At 35.7% G+C, this 16,411-nt stretch overlaps 3 protein-coding genes, 1 long non-coding RNA gene and 1 pseudogene across 4 annotated transcripts; 2 read left to right on the forward strand and 3 right to left on the reverse strand.

The window, feature by feature from the left end:
- LOC18599733 (protein PHLOEM PROTEIN 2-LIKE A1) lies at positions 536–1,662 on the forward strand. Its single transcript, XM_007029816.2, has 3 exons — positions 536–758; positions 902–1,014; positions 1,111–1,662. Exons 1-3 carry the CDS (start codon positions 690–692, stop codon positions 1,487–1,489), a joined length of 561 nt encoding a protein of 186 aa, XP_007029878.1. The 5' UTR covers positions 536–689; the 3' UTR covers positions 1,490–1,662.
- On the reverse strand, positions 1,648–4,034 carry LOC108662283. Its single transcript, XR_001928143.1, has 2 exons — positions 2,925–4,034; positions 1,648–2,319 (listed from the first exon to the last, which is right to left on the reverse strand). It is a non-coding gene; the product is annotated as an uncharacterized LOC108662283 (long non-coding RNA).
- Positions 4,066–7,277, forward strand: LOC18599734 (annotated as a pseudogene).
- LOC18599736 (50S ribosomal protein L3, chloroplastic) lies at positions 7,321–9,044 on the reverse strand. The gene is made up of 2 exons (XM_018121724.1): positions 8,414–9,044; positions 7,321–7,853 (listed from the first exon to the last, which is right to left on the reverse strand). Exons 1-2 carry the CDS (start codon positions 8,949–8,951, stop codon positions 7,564–7,566), a joined length of 828 nt encoding a protein of 275 aa, XP_017977213.1. The 5' UTR covers positions 8,952–9,044; the 3' UTR covers positions 7,321–7,563.
- On the reverse strand, positions 9,467–15,955 carry LOC18599737 (UTP--glucose-1-phosphate uridylyltransferase). The gene is made up of 19 exons (XM_018122138.1): positions 15,115–15,955; positions 14,517–14,620; positions 14,280–14,370; positions 13,690–13,750; positions 13,529–13,606; positions 13,397–13,447; positions 13,249–13,301; positions 12,438–12,510; positions 12,232–12,289; positions 12,098–12,144; positions 11,959–12,024; positions 11,826–11,858; positions 11,595–11,632; positions 11,441–11,516; positions 11,263–11,346; positions 11,063–11,161; positions 10,865–10,969; positions 10,135–10,206; positions 9,467–10,040 (listed from the first exon to the last, which is right to left on the reverse strand). Exons 1-19 carry the CDS (start codon positions 15,756–15,758, stop codon positions 10,014–10,016), a joined length of 1,860 nt encoding a protein of 619 aa, XP_017977627.1. The 5' UTR covers positions 15,759–15,955; the 3' UTR covers positions 9,467–10,013.

A 16,411-nucleotide genomic window follows, 5' to 3' on the forward strand; every position in this document is an offset into this window, starting at 1 on the left:
GGGAGTGAAATAGATGCGATTATTCAGCAAATAGACAAAGCAACGTCCACCAAGTCTTTGTCCTGTCTCTTTCACACTTGTCCCCCTCTGGTGTAGAATCTCCTAGTGGTTTTCCTCCTCCGGCGTAGAATTTACCTAGTTAAACCACTAGGAACGTGTGCCTTTCTCTTTCTTCTTGTTACTTTCTTCACGTTATTATTTTTCTTGTTAAGCAGGTAATCAATCAAATGCTCGAATGCCCCTTTCAAATTTATTATTATATTTTTATGATTAACGAAAAATAATTCTGAATTTTATCATATTTAATCCACCTCAGTTTTTATATATTAAAAAATTAGTGTAATATCAAAAAAATTTAAATTATTTAAAAAGATTTAAATAAATCATTTTACTTTTATTACATTTAATAAATGTTTTTTATATTTTTATTTTAAATTAAATAAATTTGTATACTTTAATTTTAAACTAAATAAATCTTTATATTAATTGTAACTTCTACCCACTCCTACTAATCTCTTTCGCGGAAAAAGATAGAAGTCTTGGGTCCGAGTTTAGGCGTGCGAGTATGGTGGGCTGAAGGACCAGATTTAATTATCACAACGCGTTTGCTGACTGGGTGCAGCAAGTCAACAACACTATATTTGGTTTTCCCAGCATGCCTTTCTAGGGCATCAAGGGGAACATAACCAATGAACTTCAGAAAGAAGAGGGTTGTAGCAGCAGGCAACAAAGAAGTCTTCCTTGAGCACAAGAGAAAGGTTCGTTTTCTCTCTCCCTCTCTTTTCCTTGTTCCTGTACTTCCATGCATTTAAATCAAGGATAAGTAAGTGGATGATTAAATATGGGAAGTTACTGAGAAAAGATTTTGATTATTATCTGTTCCAACCAACTCATCATGCAGAAAACTTGGGAAGATGCATCAGGTCACAAATGCTTCATGTTGTACCCAAGGTCACTCTACATCACTTGGGGTGGCCATGACAATTGGATTTGGAACAGTTTCAAAGATACAAGGTGAGATTCAGGGGAATATTTTTCCATTGAAATCGTTGTTTTGTCGATTGCTGTATCTTCATGGTTGTAAATTGTAACGAATCTCTTGATTTGCAGTGATGAAAACATCGAAGTAGCCAAACTAAGCCATATATGTTGGCTGGATGTGAGAGGAAAATTCAAGCTATCGGACCTTTCCCCTGGAACTTTATACGAGGCTGTGTACCTAGTTAAGTTGACAAAAGGGGCATCTGGTTGGGAACTCCCTATCAAGCTGCGATTATCCCTTCCTAATGATAGAGTCCAAGAAAGGCAAGTCAGCCTTCTGCAGAAGCCTAGAGGGCAATGGATAGAGCTCAACGTCGGCAACTTCAGTACAGATGAGAATGGAGAAACAGGTGAAACAGGAGAAGTTTGCTTTGATCTTTATGAACATGGGGGCCACTGGAAAAATGGTCTTGTTATCAAGTGTGCCATTTTAAGGCCTAAAAACTGAACTAGATGCTTGAAAGGAAAGAAAATACCTCGTGTTCAGTATGGAACAGCAAACTAGTTTTAACTACTTCACTGTTGCATTCATGCTTGTTGTAGTTGTCATGTTTTTCTTTAGTAGGATGATTTCTTTCAACTGAATTACATTGTGGGTACTGTCTCTGTTTAAAGACCTGAGGTGCCTTTCATTTATAAATTTCATATAACAAAATCAAATTGTTTCAATTCAAGTTACAATGCCTTGCTGCAAACTATCGAGTGGGAGGATATAAAATGTTCTCGACAACAAATAACCCTAGTTCAACAATCCACCTGAGTATCAAAACAACAATCAATCAATCAATCAAGTGTATCTAACAACACTTCCAACATAGTTGCACACCACATGCCTACCTGTGCACATTGCATTAAACACAATATCAGCAGCCCTGTTCATCCTTTCAAAGCCAGGAGCGCCATTGAATTATGCAAACTCCATACTACATGAAGCTCCATACAACATAGTTGCAATGATGCAGAACCAAAATCAAACAAATCACAATACATGAAGCTAGTTCGTTGTTATGTTCTTCCAACAATCTTACGTGGAGTTATACATAGCAGATTTCCTGGCTTACCAAGGACAGCGCCTTTGATCATCACAACTTGAATTGTCAGTGTTCACAATCTTGAGCTTTCAGATCTTTCTTTTGCTTCCTCCCATCCTGCCAGGCATTTTCTTTCCCTTGTATACACGACCACATGTTGTTCTGCAACCAATAGACTCCAACACTCTATGATTGTTGGAACTATGGGTCATTTTACATCTTTCAATAATCTAGCACTTAATTCTGCCTGTGCAAAAATCGGGAGAAACATTAAGGTAGGTATAAATTCCACCCACAAGGAATTTGAATTGCCAAAACAACCACCACCACGTTATTGCCAAAGAAATTTCAAAATATTTGAAGAAATTAAACATTAAGTATTTGGCATTGCTTTGCTAAAAACTGATTGATAGCAAAATAATCTATAACTAGAATAAAGGACATATACTGACCAACACATACAAAAAGTTTAAAAGAAGTGCAATATCAACTAAACAGGACATAGATGTACCAATTCTAAACTCTGACTAAAATGTCTTAATGACAGGAATCGCTGAATGTAGCTATTTATTCGTATAGGTACACATATACATATATTCGAGTGCAATATTAAAAAAAAAGGAAAAAAGATATGAAATGAAGGTCAATGACTCAAGCCTGTGTGAAAATGGTATATATCTCTTTCCTAAAAGAAGTTGCAAGTCCTGGCTTGAGTTTAGGCATGGAGATAATTACTATTCAGTGTGTACTGTAACCAAATAATTGCGAAGCAAAAGTAAAAATACGTGTTTGATGATAAATATGGCGTTAAGACATTTAGATGGCAGTTAAAAGTAGAATAAAGAGACTAACTTTACAAGATGGACCACGTTCCACCATTCTAGATGAGTTGAATGCTTCAGTGGATTTCCCAGAAAATATCTGGAGAAAGTCCTGGGAAAAGAATATAATTTCAAAGTCTTGCAATGGGTTCCCAGGATCAAACAAGTTGATGATAACGATGGCTTCCAGAAATGTTTCACCCTTCGTGTGTCTTTCCGTAGTCTTATGCACATCCTCTGAATATCTGCGGAGAAATTAGTTTTCTTCCAGTAATGGTTGTTTCCACCCCTTCCTGCACTCAGAAGTTTCAACTGTTTGATAGTCAATGGTAAATGCAAGCAAAAGTGTTACTTCTGCGAATTTTCACTTTTGAATGAAAGTTGAGATCACCCAATGCAATCTTTCAGACAAAACTCATGACCTTACTGTAGAATTTGCCCTCCGGATCAAAGTTGCATCTTGCACGCAAATCAACTTCCTTAGTGGCTAATTAACAAATTCCAATAGAGAAGAAGTTAATTAGTAGTAATTTTTGGGAACCTTGTTCTAAGTAAGTCACAGTGTTGCTCTATCCTCACACGTCCCAGAAGAAACAGTAGATTTCCATACAAATTGTCTGCAAATAGAGGCTAAATTAGATGAAAAGACTGAGTAACTTTCTTGGTACCTTCTTTTATGTTGTAGCTCCTCCCTCTCTCTGTTTCTGACCTCGTTTTAGCTCTCTTCAAAATTTTTAGTGTTGAACTTTCAAAAAATAAAGTGAGGGAAAATGAAGGAGAGTGAAGAGAATGCTTAAGAGCAGCCAAGTGATGAAAAAACAGAACAACATCTTCATTCCTATCGGTTGCTACTTAAAGCTTAAGTACAGGAAATAGAAAAAAGACCATAAGACATGAAATTAGAAACTGACAACTACCCACTAAGTGAACTCAATAGATAACTGATCCATAATTCTAAGTGGTAGACTAACATGTGCCAAGTAGGATAACTAACAATAACTTACTGCAACATAAGAAATAAGACTAAACTTAACTGAGTCTTATGCACCAGCATGTAGTATCTGTTGGCTGCTCAAATAAACACTATCAACAATTAAAGAGATGCATTCCAACTTCAACAAAGAGTGTGGATATCTTTCCAACTTCAACAACGAGTGTGGATATCTTTCCAACTTCAACAAAGAGTGTGGATATCTTTGCCTTTGTTGTGAATATATCCCATGAATTTGAAAAGGAAGGCAGTAGCAACTGACACTAATAAGGTCTTGCCTGAGCACAAGAGGAAGGTTTGTATTCCTGCCTCTACCTCTGTCTGGTTTTCTATATTACTATGTGCAACAAAGTTGAATTGAAAAAATAAGTCAGTGGATAATATAATGTGTGAAATTTAGATATTTGATTAATTTCTGGTCCAACCCATCATGCAGAAAACTTGGGAGAATGCAAAGTCTGGTCACAAATGCTTCGTGCTGTATGCATGGTCACTCGACATCTGTTGGAGTGACCATGACTATTGGATTTGGGACAGTTTCACAGAAACAAGGTGAGATTTAGAGAATATTTTTCAGGGGGAATATTGTTTTGTGGCTGTCAATTGCCACTCAGTCATGCTTGTGATATGTCTCATGATATGCAGTGATGAGGAAATTGAAGTAGCCAAACCAAGAACTGTATGTTGGCTGCATGTGAAAGGGAAGTTCAAAATATCAGACCTTTCCCCAGGAACTGTATATGAAGTTGTGTACGTAGTCATGTTGATGAAAGGGGCATCGGGATGGGAACTCCCTATCAAGCTTAAGTTATCTCTCCCTAATGGTAAAGTTCAGGAACGACACGTTAGTCTCTTACGGATGCCCAAAGGGCAATGGATGGAGGTCAGTCTTGGCTACTTCTGTACAGAGGAGAATGGAGAAACAAGAGACGTTTGCTATTTGATCTCTATGAAATTGGGTGCCATTTTAAGGCCTATAAACTGAATCATTGATTTAATATAACACAAAGAATGGAAAAGAAAAATACTTGTTCTGTTCAGCATGGGAAAAATAGCAAAATTTTAACCGCTTTCCAAACTTGCCATTCATGCTTGTTGCAACTGTCATGTTATGATGATATCTTTCAACTGGATGACCTTATGGGTACTTTCTCTGCATAAATACCTGAGATATCATTCATTTTTATGATTCCATATCAAACTCTTTGAACTTCAGTGTCAAAATGCACGTTGTTGAGAATTGAAGAGGTTAAACAATGAAGAAGTAAAATAGGAAGAACAAGGAAGAAAATCTGGAAAAACAATTGGAGAGCACAAAACAGAGGCTCACACTTTTCATCCATTCTCCTTCATTTATATACATTGTAATTAACAAGAAATAAACATGAGATTAGCAACGGTAGAAAGCATCGAAGAAAGAGAATGAAAATGGTTGGCTGTGCACTGAAATCCATGTATTGGTTTCAGTGCCAGGCAACGGCTACAACCAAAAACAGAAGACACCTGGCTTAACAGCCATATAAACATCAAAATGACACACTCAAGTAGTGTTTTAACAAGGTAAAGTGAAAAACGACATAAGCTAAAGCCATATTGCATAAACAGTAAACTAACTTAAGTAATACGACATCCAATCTTGGCGTATCAGCTGTTGAAGTGAAGAAACGTCACCGTACTGCTCACCCCATTTCTTCCTCTTCCTTCTTCATCCTCTGAACCTTCCCGCCAAGTCTGCTTCTTAAATTTCCAGAGTTGTGATCGTATCCAAAGTAAAAGTTGAATTAGATAAAGTGGCATGACATAATCAAATTGACTCAGTTCAAGTTACAGTGCCTGCTCAACTTACAAGTACTTTTAAATAGCAGAAAGTAGCATTTGACCTACTCCTGTCAGACCCATGGGGGGATATAAAATATTGTTTAACAACAAATAACCCTAGTTCAACACTCGAGCAACTAAACAACAAAGAACCACTCAAGTATACTACTATCAACACTTCTAAGACAGCATTTGTTGCACACCACCAGCCCTCAGATGTACATTATGTTCACAATGTCAGCAGTCCCCTTCACCCTTTCAAAACCAGGAGTGCCGTTGAATCATGCAAGTTCACCATACCAGTGACAAGTATCACAAATCTTCATTTACAAAAACAAGCTATATGTGTAACATAGGCACAGAGATGACGAGATTAGAATTAACCGAACTGATCTACTATAATGTAATCACGCTCACAGTCATTATACCAATAAATATTTAAATCATTACATTAGCAGGTCATAAAATTTCAAAAACAAATGAAAATCCTGCCATAGAAAATTCTGGCGGTTCTTCCTGTCAGAGAAGCACTTGCACCGCTAGTGCAGTAAAACAATTTTGAGATACAAAACACCTAGAATACCCGGCTCAGTCCAATTTTTTTTTTTTTTGAAATGTGGATATTTGTATTAAAGGGTAGAAAGTTACAGGAGGGCGGTGAAGAAACTTTTCACCCATTGAAACATACTTAATCCTTGCATTGCAAGGTCTACCCCGCCCTGAAGTACATCTCAAAAAACACAAAGACGGTCCCGGAGATCCATGGTGACACATGAAGGAACCTCACCGAGGAGAGAGCATACATGTTAGTCCCACTATGCCTTAACTCAAGTGCATCACTATTCTGAAAAGACTAAACACCCAGCCAGTCATGCACACTCCAGATCTTATGTGCTCCCATGGACCTCCTCCAGAAATCATTTGGTCTCAGGATTCCTTCTTTCGCCAGAGCATCTGCCAGAACGCAGTCCAATTATTGGCGACACCCAATTGCAGATTAAAATATGTCAAGAAATCTAAGCGAAGTTTGATCTACACTATCGTCCACCTGGTCAAGCTCCACAGTTCACATTAAAGGCTGCTGTATGACTCTCATGAAAAGATGACAAGGCACCAACTCTCCCTCTCTCTCTCTCTCTCTCTCTCTCTCTCTCTCTCTCTCTAGTGGACTTTGATCTCTCTTGCTTTACCCTATCCTGCTCCACTGTCTCTCATATTCACCTTTTCTGGCTTTGTTTCTCTCATGAATTCATGACAAGGCACTGCACACCCTCTCCTCCTTTTGTGCATACCACTAACCCAATATGCATTACCCTATCATCTGAAGTCAAGTTTGAGTTTGTTAAGACAGATATGTAGCTCTAATCAGAGGGATTTGATTCCCTTGCAAGAATAGAGTGACCATGAATGAGAAATAAAAATACTTACAAAGAAAGAAAACTGTAATTAACTAAGTATTGCTGTACAGGGTTGCATTCATCATAGAAAGAAATAACAAAAGAAGGAACACCATTTCTATTACCAGCCTCCTATAGCCTGAGTTGAGGCACTTCAGATGGTACAAAGGACACATATCTACAATTCAGCAGAGGGAACACATACACTAAGAATAACAATATTGAGAAGTAGAATTGACTGATTAATTTAAGAACTTTGCAAATTGAGAAGCCATTCCCAAATTCAGGAATCAACTCAAAAAAATGGTAAACTTAAACTTAAAATCATACAACAAAGAATTCATCAAAAGATTGCACAACTGAAATACTAAATTTCAACTACAGAAAGCAAAAACATTATACAAGATTTAGCATTTTTAATGATGCAAGACTAACCAAAATCAAGTAAGTTACAATACATGAAATTAGTTCTTTGGTATGTTCTTCCCAACAATCTTAGCTGGAGTTATACGTAGCAGATTTCCTGGCTTACCAGGGACAGCACCTTTGATCATCACAACTCGAAGCTCATTGTCAAGTTTCACAATCTTGAGCTTTCGGATCTTTCTTTTGCTTCCTCCCATCCTGCCAGGCATTTTCTTCCCCTTGTATACACGGCCAGGTGTTGTTCCAGCACCAATAGACCCTAACGCTCTATGACTCTTGGAACCATGGGTCATTTGACCTCTTTTAAAATTATGGCGCTTAATCCCACCTGTGTGAAATTTGGGGAAAAAAATTAAGATATTAAATTCCATCACTAAGGTTTTTGAATTACCATTACAACAAGATCCAGATTTGCAACGGAATTTCAACATCTTTGAATAAAGGACAGTTATCAAAATAATATAACTAGAACAAAACATACTAACCCAAATATATAAAGAGTTCAAGGGGAAAAAAATCATAACTTCAAATAAAGAAAACAATAGATATAACAATTAAAAAATTTGCAATTTGATCAACATGACATTGTAAGTTTAAGATATGAGCAGACATTCATGATGAAGCTATGATTCACACAAAACTAATTCACTTCAAAATGCATACAGGTATGTATTTTATCGTAAAGAGGGGATTTATATAATCATATCTGAAAGATCATACATTTGCTCATCCTCCAACATATCAAATAAAACTAAATTAAACATAGCCAAAAAAACAAACACCACTACTTTTATTAGCAATTCTCCCTGAGAACAATAAGGCAAAACCACCAATTAGTTATCACCTTGCAAATGCAACCAAAAAGAATAAACAAAAAAAAAATCTAACCTTGAAATCCTTTCCCAATAGTAGTCCCAGAGACGTCAACAAGATCACCTTCCTTAAAAATCTCTTCAACAGCCAACTTCTGACCAACCTCAAACTCCTCCACACTTTGCAACCTAAACTCTTGCAAATGCCTCATGGGAATAACACCACCTTTCTCCAAATGGCCCAACTCAGGCTTTGCCAACTTCTTATCTCTAACTCTCCTATACCCAACTTGAACAGCATCATAACCATCAGTAGCCGAGGTCTTAACTTGGGTCACTATATTTCCTTCCCTAAAACCGACTACAGTCACTGGAACGACTGTGCCATCAGTTTCAAAGTAACTCATCATGCCAAGCTTTGTGCCCATTACTCCAACGCCTGCTTCCATGCTCATTGAGACTATATGGAAAAAGGACCTTTTTTGGGTGGTTTTGAAGGCAAAAGAAAACTGGGTTGTTGTGGGTTTTGAGAGAAAAGAAGATTTGAGGGAGATAGGAGGAGAATTTTGGCAGCAATGGCCTAAGGAAGGAAGGGATAAGGAAGCAATTGACATGGTTTTTTCTGGGTTTGGTTTGCAAGAAAGGAAATTTGAGAGAAAAAAGATCAGAAGAAAAATGGAAGCTTTATGGCCTTATCCTTTGTGGGAAAACTAGGGAGAGGCAAGCGATCTAGTGTTGTTGGAAGCATGGGATGGTTTATGGGACCATTGGTTTTTGACGATTAGCAAATTTATTTCATTATTTCTTTCAGAGCTGAATCCATTTATCTTCAAACAATAATAAAATTTAAATGATGAACGTTTTGGTAATTTAATTTATTTTTTTAATTACCCTATCTTAATCATTTCCTTCTTATCTTCATCCACTATAACTGATGATTTGGAAACTACTTTTTTGGTTTGCTTGAAGAAAATTATGAGTTAATTTCTTACATATCTTCTGCTATTTTTTTGTTTAATAAATTGGAATAACTCAGTTTTGGCTTGTGAACAATTTTTGTAAGCTTCAAAAGGCAAATTAAATACTTGAATCAGCACCCTTTTTCATTATATTACAATCCTTTTTGGAATTGAAAAGAATGAATTGCAATTATCTTAAAATCTGGCAATGGCTCAACCTGAAAAACGTTTCTTACAAGGTAATGCAATGCCGTTGAGGAGAAAAGGTACTGCGCTTCAGAAGCAGATTTGTACTTCATCTCAAGAAGCAAAAGGAGTTTTTGAAATGTATTTATGACGTAGAAAGAGTTGGACTCCTCTTCAGTTTAATGCAGAATCTAGCTATCTTATTATACATTACAAACATGAAAAATACATAACATGAAGCTTGGTCTTTCCATACCCTCTGCTACTTTCTTTCCCCTAATGCACGAGAAAAGAAAAACAGAGATGTTTATAAGTTAGAGCAATCATTTTCTGGTAAGCCGATCATAATGTGCATTCACTCAGCCCAATGCTCCAACTATTATCTTCTTCTACCGTTAACAATGACCATTCATTGAAAACAAAATTTGGGGGAAAAAAATGATACTACGCATTGGCAAAATCTTCTATTGCATCTGTGTTGTTCCTCATGGTCAAACGAATTAAGTGACAATGGTATAAATGCTCCCCACCTTAAATGTCTCTGGGGTCTTTGATCTCCTGAACAAAGAATAAAACAAACAACACAACATCGAATGTCAACTAAGGGGAAAACAGAATCTTCGAGCAGTATCAGGATAATTTCAAGGTTTACCTCATTCTTAAGCACGACTCCATCAGGAATTTCCAATTTCACTCCAGGGTCTGCAGCAATTCTAACTCTCCCCTACAGAACACAAACCATTAAAAGATGGAAACAAGTTAAACAGCAAAACTTATGACTCGCTGGCAGTGTTGAAACAGAAGCCAGACCCAATCCCAACCTTCTCCAAATATCCATGAATGCAGACATGCATACATGTGCGTGGTACTATATACACCTCCAGGCTATTGCCTTACATGCACCAGCAAGTAAAATTTAATGCACATAACAGAATATCTGTATTGGCTGTTCTCTTTGATTTTTTTTAAAAAAATAAATACACAAACCTTGCAGAAAGTTAACCTTATTTAGCACAAAAAATAATTGCAATGAGTCAAATACTATACTTGAAATTCCTAAAGAATGAATAGAATCTCATTGTGTAGATGACATTTCTTGAACTTGAGGGGAAAAGGAAGTCATATGTAATGGATAACAAAGAAACCTGAGAGGTACTTCATAGAAATTTCCTTTGGACACGAGTTCCCTCTTGCTGTCTTGCATGTTTCAGCCATCAATTATTAAGACACTATCAAATTATAGAGCAATTCGAATATACTCACACCCAGCACTCATCTACAACTTTCAATATGGAAAAGATGAGAGCATCAACTTTAAACCTAATATAGAAGGAAAAATTAAATACTTCAACAAAGAAGCAAGATACTGGTGCAGGAGATACCTTGAGAGTTATATCAGCGCCAAACCAAACATCACCAGTCACCTCCAAGCTATCCAGCCTAATAATGCTAGGAATGGTTTTAAAGCGACTTTGGAAATCGCTAACCTGAAGATAGAAACAGAAACTAAATAAACAAATTAAAGAAACTAAATGCAACCACAATAAAGGTAATGACTTTGCAACCGAATAAATGTTCACCTTTTCAAATTCCGGTCCTAAATCAATGGAAGGGTTAGTAGGAGTAGTCCTAGCATCATTTCGAATTAAAACGCCTTCGGTAAATGAGTAAAGGTCCGACTGCAGAACACAGAATTTTGATGCTTAGAATCGTAAGTCAAGATAAAATAGCATTTTCTTTAGGTTGTAGCATGAAATTATATTAGATAAATAAGAATCACCTGGAAAAGAAGTAAGTCTGATGTGGAATTTAATGGAGGAAAACGAGATTGAGGAATCATAATGCCAATTGCTTTTTCAAATAACTGCCTCAATGACAAAGTAACAACAATAAGACCTTCATTATTTCTTGCTTGATGGACATGCACACCTGTTGAAGAAAAAGTAAGCAAAGAGTACCTTTAACATAGAAAGGTAGCCCAACTTCAGTGCATTAGTATCTACAAGCCTTTTAATGGCTCTCAAATCTACCCACCTGAGAAAATGGGAAGCACAATTTAGCATATTTGCCATTTTTATACAGCAAATTCACAGGGCATAGCAGTTCACTCACAAGTTTCTTGTATCAATGAATTTGAACTTTTTCACCGACTTGTTATGACCATGACAAAACAGAAAGGCAAATAATGAATCAGTTAGATTGAACAAACAATGTCTGAATGAAACCACACCATTTACCTATTATTTTATGCACTTTAACATAAAATTTTGGAAAAAAAGTGCTTAGAAAAAAGGGATTTGCTTGCCTTTTTCTTATCTGGAAAAAGTATTATCAGCAACTTACATGTTTAGTAGGATTTGAAGTGAAGTCTTCAAGCTATATGACAATGAAAGCGACAAAGTTAAGGTTGTTTTGACAGATACATAGATATCAAACAAATTTATCAGACATTAGTATAATTTAAGATTTCACTTGCCTTAAACTTTCCTTGGAGTGAACTAGCCATAAAGTTCATCAAACCACCTGAGGTGGTTGGCATCACCTGAAAACAGTAAAGTCTTACAAACAAGTTTTCAGCCAAAGTATTATAAAAAATTGAAATCATCTTTGCATACCTCCATACAGTATTCAACACTGTTTTGGGCCAAATGGTTCAAGATTTCTAAAATATCACTCAAGGGACACAACTATCAGAATTGAAGGTCATTAAAAATCAGAAAATCAAATGAAAGAATCCATTCAAGGATACTTGGGTCCACAACAGCAGCCACGTTATCAGGGTTCACCACAAGGGCATACTCCTTACCCTGAAAAACAATGTGGAAATTATTAACAGTTTGTATCAGGATTCCTCCTCCCAACATACTTTTGCATTTCTTTCTCATAGATACCTCTTTATCTTATAGACATAGAGGAACAAAAAGGAATATATTCAAAATCACAAAACAATCTTACCTGGGAAAGTAATACATCAAGAGTTCCACTACTCATGAGGGAAAGGAATTGAGCACCATGATCAGAAGAATACCTTTGCGTATAAAAAATTAAAAGAACCAATTAGGGAACTTTCAGCAGTAGGCAAGTGAAACCACAATGTAACCGTAGAGAGCAAAAAAGCCAAAAAAAAAAAATAATAATAATTCTATTGGCTATTGGAGGAATGATCAGATGGCCACATAAAAGTTTGGATAAATTGATAAATCAAATGGGGAAAAGATACCCTAAGATGGTACAAGCAAAGACATCTATGCCTTTTCCAGTTCATCAATATGAAAGGTGGTAGGATGTTGACAGCAAAATATGAATTTTCATGTTCATCTAAATGAAATGCACTCGGATGCTAAAATCAAGAAAACATACATCTAGATCTAGAGTAGAAGAATCTAAGAGGGTAACTATTTCATGACATACAGTGAGAAAAAAGTGAAGTTGAAGAATAAAATCATGGAGTAATAATATCTGTGGAGCTACCCTTACAAAACATACATCTAGCTCAAGAGTAGAAAAATCTAAAAGGGTAACTATTTCATGACAAACAATGAGAAAAAAAGTGAAGTTGAAGAATAAATTCATGATGTAATACCTGTGGAGCTACCCTCATTTCTAATCAAAATTATAATTGATTTCTAGAGCCTTACTATAAACTTTACCAAAACTTTGTGAAGCTGATAAATATACTTATCATCGTTTAGTCATCACCATACAATCTTATATTAAAAAAAAAAAAGAACGATGTGTGGGAGGAAGGATACAAAAATGGACATACCATTCATCCTCACCGCCCTCACTGAAAGATAACTCCTGTTGAATTTGGTCCCCCTACTTAAACCAATTATTTTATCAAAAGGAAGTCAATAAAATTTAAGGTTTATAGAATAATTCTAGAACCAATTCTACAAGCTAGGTTTTCAAACCTGTCTAAAAGAATGTATATCTATCTTTGAGCTGGAATATTTCTCCAAAACCTACAGATGACAACTCAGGTGAGTACCTTTGGTGAGACACACGGTTGAGAACATAATGAAGGAGTGGAAAATGTAAATCACCTTTAAGACATCATCGTGTGTTGTCCTTGAGTTTATCAGAAGCAGAGGAACATTGCATCCATACTTGGAATTTAGCGACTACAAAGAATTGAAAATGTTGAACTAGTCAGCTCCATTGAGCTAGAACACCAGTATATACAACAAAAGTACTACCAACCAACCTGAATTTGGTTAACAGTTAAGTCCAGAGATGTTGACCCATTTTTAACTTCAATCAAAGACCTGTGCAAAGGAATGGGAATTGCACAAATTCAACAAAATGTCCAAATGTTTCTGTAACAAGAATGCCTTGTACATTAAAGACCAAAAGTGAAGAAAGCACAACCTTGTTTCAAATTAAAAATGGAGAATTCTTAAATTCTTCTAGAAGTATAAAGCTTCACTAAAAAGCTAAGTAGTAACAAATCCTATATTTATTCAAAATAAGTATATTCCACATGCAAATGCCCAGTATAATAACGAAAATTATTCATTCAAAACACTCGCAGTTCAAAATTTTGAAGGCAGGGAGGCACATCATCAGTATATTAGAAGCAGATCAAACCTTCTATATCAGACAAAGGATCATATTTAATCCATCTACATGTAAAAGCAGAACATATATATACAACAGAAATTGCATTCAATTAGGTAGAGGCATATATATACATCTATCTATCTATATATATATATATATTGGAGTCATCAACAAATTCATTTTTTATTGAAAGAAAATGAGAATCAAATTTCCAGAAGTAAAATTATTGCTTACTTGGGACCATTGAAACCCATATTTTTTCCCAAAGCTCCATTGAACTTCACCACAACAAGCTTGTCTAAAAGCTGCTTCATGTCTGCAATATCTGCTTCAGGGCGGAAAGAACATAAACAAATTGTACATGTTATACAAGCTGAAGATGGCAAACTCCAATGTCCTGCTATAATTTTGTGGCTCTTATAGCTGGAATAAAATAAATTAACAAGTAAATGAATAAAGACTAAACATTACCCCCAGAAAGAGGTGCTAAGTTATCATAGGGAATGACAAGCACTTCATTTGCACTTTCCACCTTGCTCTCACCAGTGCTCTCTTCAATTTGCTTAACTTCTTCCCTTCAATCAAGAATCAAATTTCAGGTAAACCAACAATTGGAAACATTACCAATATAGAAACAAAGAACAGAAGACACAGTGCTACACCAAGCTCCAAACACTCATATCAAATACACAAACATCACAGCAAGAATTCCAAAAACATAAGAAATAAACCTATTGCTCTGCATAATTATCAGAAGCAAACCTCATAAATCAGAATCCAGAACGGAAATTCTCCCTATACTAATATCCTCAACCAAGTTCTAATTAAGCACGGATTTACTTAGTAATAGCTCTTAATTCTGTCTTAGATATATCAGGAAAAGTATAACTCATGATCCACAACTCAAAATCACTCTTAAATCCTTCATCACAAATATCCTATATATTACTAACAACAAACTTAGTTCGTTCTTCTCTAGTTAAATCAATAAAATCAGTATGGAAAAAAAATCTATCTAAGCACAATGCATTCAGATTTCAATACCCAGAAAAAAGAGAAAATTCCATACCTACTTGTAGCCTTCCTCCCAATCCTCTTTTCTCCCTCTTTTTTCTTCTTCTCCAACATTAAACACTTAGTAATCATATTACAAACCAAATAAACGAACTGAACAGAATCATTAGCCGGTATTGGATAAGTAACCTTCTTATAAAACTCCAACGGCGTACTCGAATCAACCAACCCAACTATCGGAATCCCCAACCTTTCCGCTTCCGACAAAATCGAACTTTTCCTCTCAGTATCAAAAACCACAACACAATCAGGCAACCTAGTCGGCCCAAAAACTAGTTTCTTATTCCTAGACCGAAACTTCTTAGGACTGAAACTGTTGGTCAAAAATCCACGCATCTTCCAAAGGTTGCTTACCCTTTCAGGATTGAAGGTTGTCACTTTCAAGGTCATCTCGTCGATTATGGGTTGGAAAAGAGGGTTGGTGTTGATGAAGAGGAAAGAGGAAGATGGGTCACGTGAGAGGCACGTGATGAAGTTGAGAGCATTGCGGAGGCAGATTAGGGTCTTGTCAGAATCGAGGATGGCTTGCTTGTTTCGGATTCCGTAGGTAAATTGTTTGAAATGGTGGGTTACTGTTTGTCGGCTGATGTGGGAATTTGTTGTTAAGAGTTTCTGGATTACTACTGAATGGATCGTCATTTTTTGAAAGGGAAAAAATTTTGCGGGAAGACTCGAAGTTTAACGGGTGAATCGAATCTACTCAAAAAGTTAGTAATGAATCATTTTTTGTTTCCAGAGAATTTGGGAGTTTAGGGTTTATGGGGTTTTGCATATGGCGGATTACCGATTTCAGGAAATGGCGGACTTCTGGATATTTGGATTGCACCGGGTCGGGTTACCGAATTTCTTTTATGGTTGAATTTAATTTTGTTTGTATACTTTTCTCTTCCTTATAATCTGCTTTACTATTAAAATAAAATAAAACGAATTAGCAATTACTATTATATTTTAAGGAAAATTATTTTTATTTCATAAGTTTTGTCAATTTTTTTGAAAAAATGAAATTTGAACTTCATAAATTATTGATTCTTTTTATTTATTTTTTATTGCTTTGCCGATGAATTAATTGTAAATATCACAATTCTTGTTTCTAAATAAAAATTCAAATTCAACATTTATTAACTTTTTTATTTTAAATATTTATATTGAATTTCTAACAACATTACAATATTATCAATAGTAAGAGAATACAAGGTTTATTACAAACATAATACAACAGTCACATGATATGAAAGTGAAGGTTAATGTTTGATATCAATAATTCATATTCACGATTAATCATGAATTTTAAG

This window comes from Theobroma cacao, chromosome 5 (genome assembly GCF_000208745.1).
Source record: "Theobroma cacao cultivar B97-61/B2 chromosome 5, Criollo_cocoa_genome_V2, whole genome shotgun sequence".
In the NCBI taxonomy this organism is placed as follows: Eukaryota; Viridiplantae; Streptophyta; class Magnoliopsida; order Malvales; family Malvaceae; genus Theobroma; species Theobroma cacao.

What these genes read in the sequence shown, in the direction of transcription:
- LOC18599733 (XM_007029816.2), top strand. Translation starts at nt 690, where the DNA reads ATGAACTTCAGAAAGAAGAGGGTTGTAGCAGCAGGCAACAAAGAAGTC. An exon ending in TCCTTGAGCACAAGAGAAAG is followed by an intron (nt 759 to 901) that starts GTTCGTTTTCTC and finishes CTCATCATGCAG; the next exon opens with AAAACTTGGGAAGATGCATC. An exon ending in AACAGTTTCAAAGATACAAG is followed by an intron (nt 1,015 to 1,110) that starts GTGAGATTCAGG and finishes CTTGATTTGCAG; the next exon opens with TGATGAAAACATCGAAGTAG.
- LOC18599736 (XM_018121724.1), bottom strand. Translation starts at nt 8,951, where the DNA reads ATGTCAATTGCTTCCTTATCCCTTCCTTCCTTAGGCCATTGCTGCCAA. An exon ending in TATTGGGAAAGGATTTCAAG is followed by an intron (nt 7,854 to 8,413) that starts GTTAGATTTTTT and finishes AATTTCACACAG; the next exon opens with GTGGGATTAAGCGCCATAAT.
- LOC18599737 (XM_018122138.1), bottom strand. Translation starts at nt 15,758, where the DNA reads ATGACGATCCATTCAGTAGTAATCCAGAAACTCTTAACAACAAATTCC. An exon ending in CTTAGCACCTCTTTCTGGGG is followed by an intron (nt 14,371 to 14,516) that starts GTAATGTTTAGT and finishes GCCCTGAAGCAG; the next exon opens with ATATTGCAGACATGAAGCAG. An exon ending in ATGGGTTTCAATGGTCCCAA is followed by an intron (nt 13,751 to 14,279) that starts GTAAGCAATAAT and finishes TCCTTTGCACAG; the next exon opens with GTCTTTGATTGAAGTTAAAA.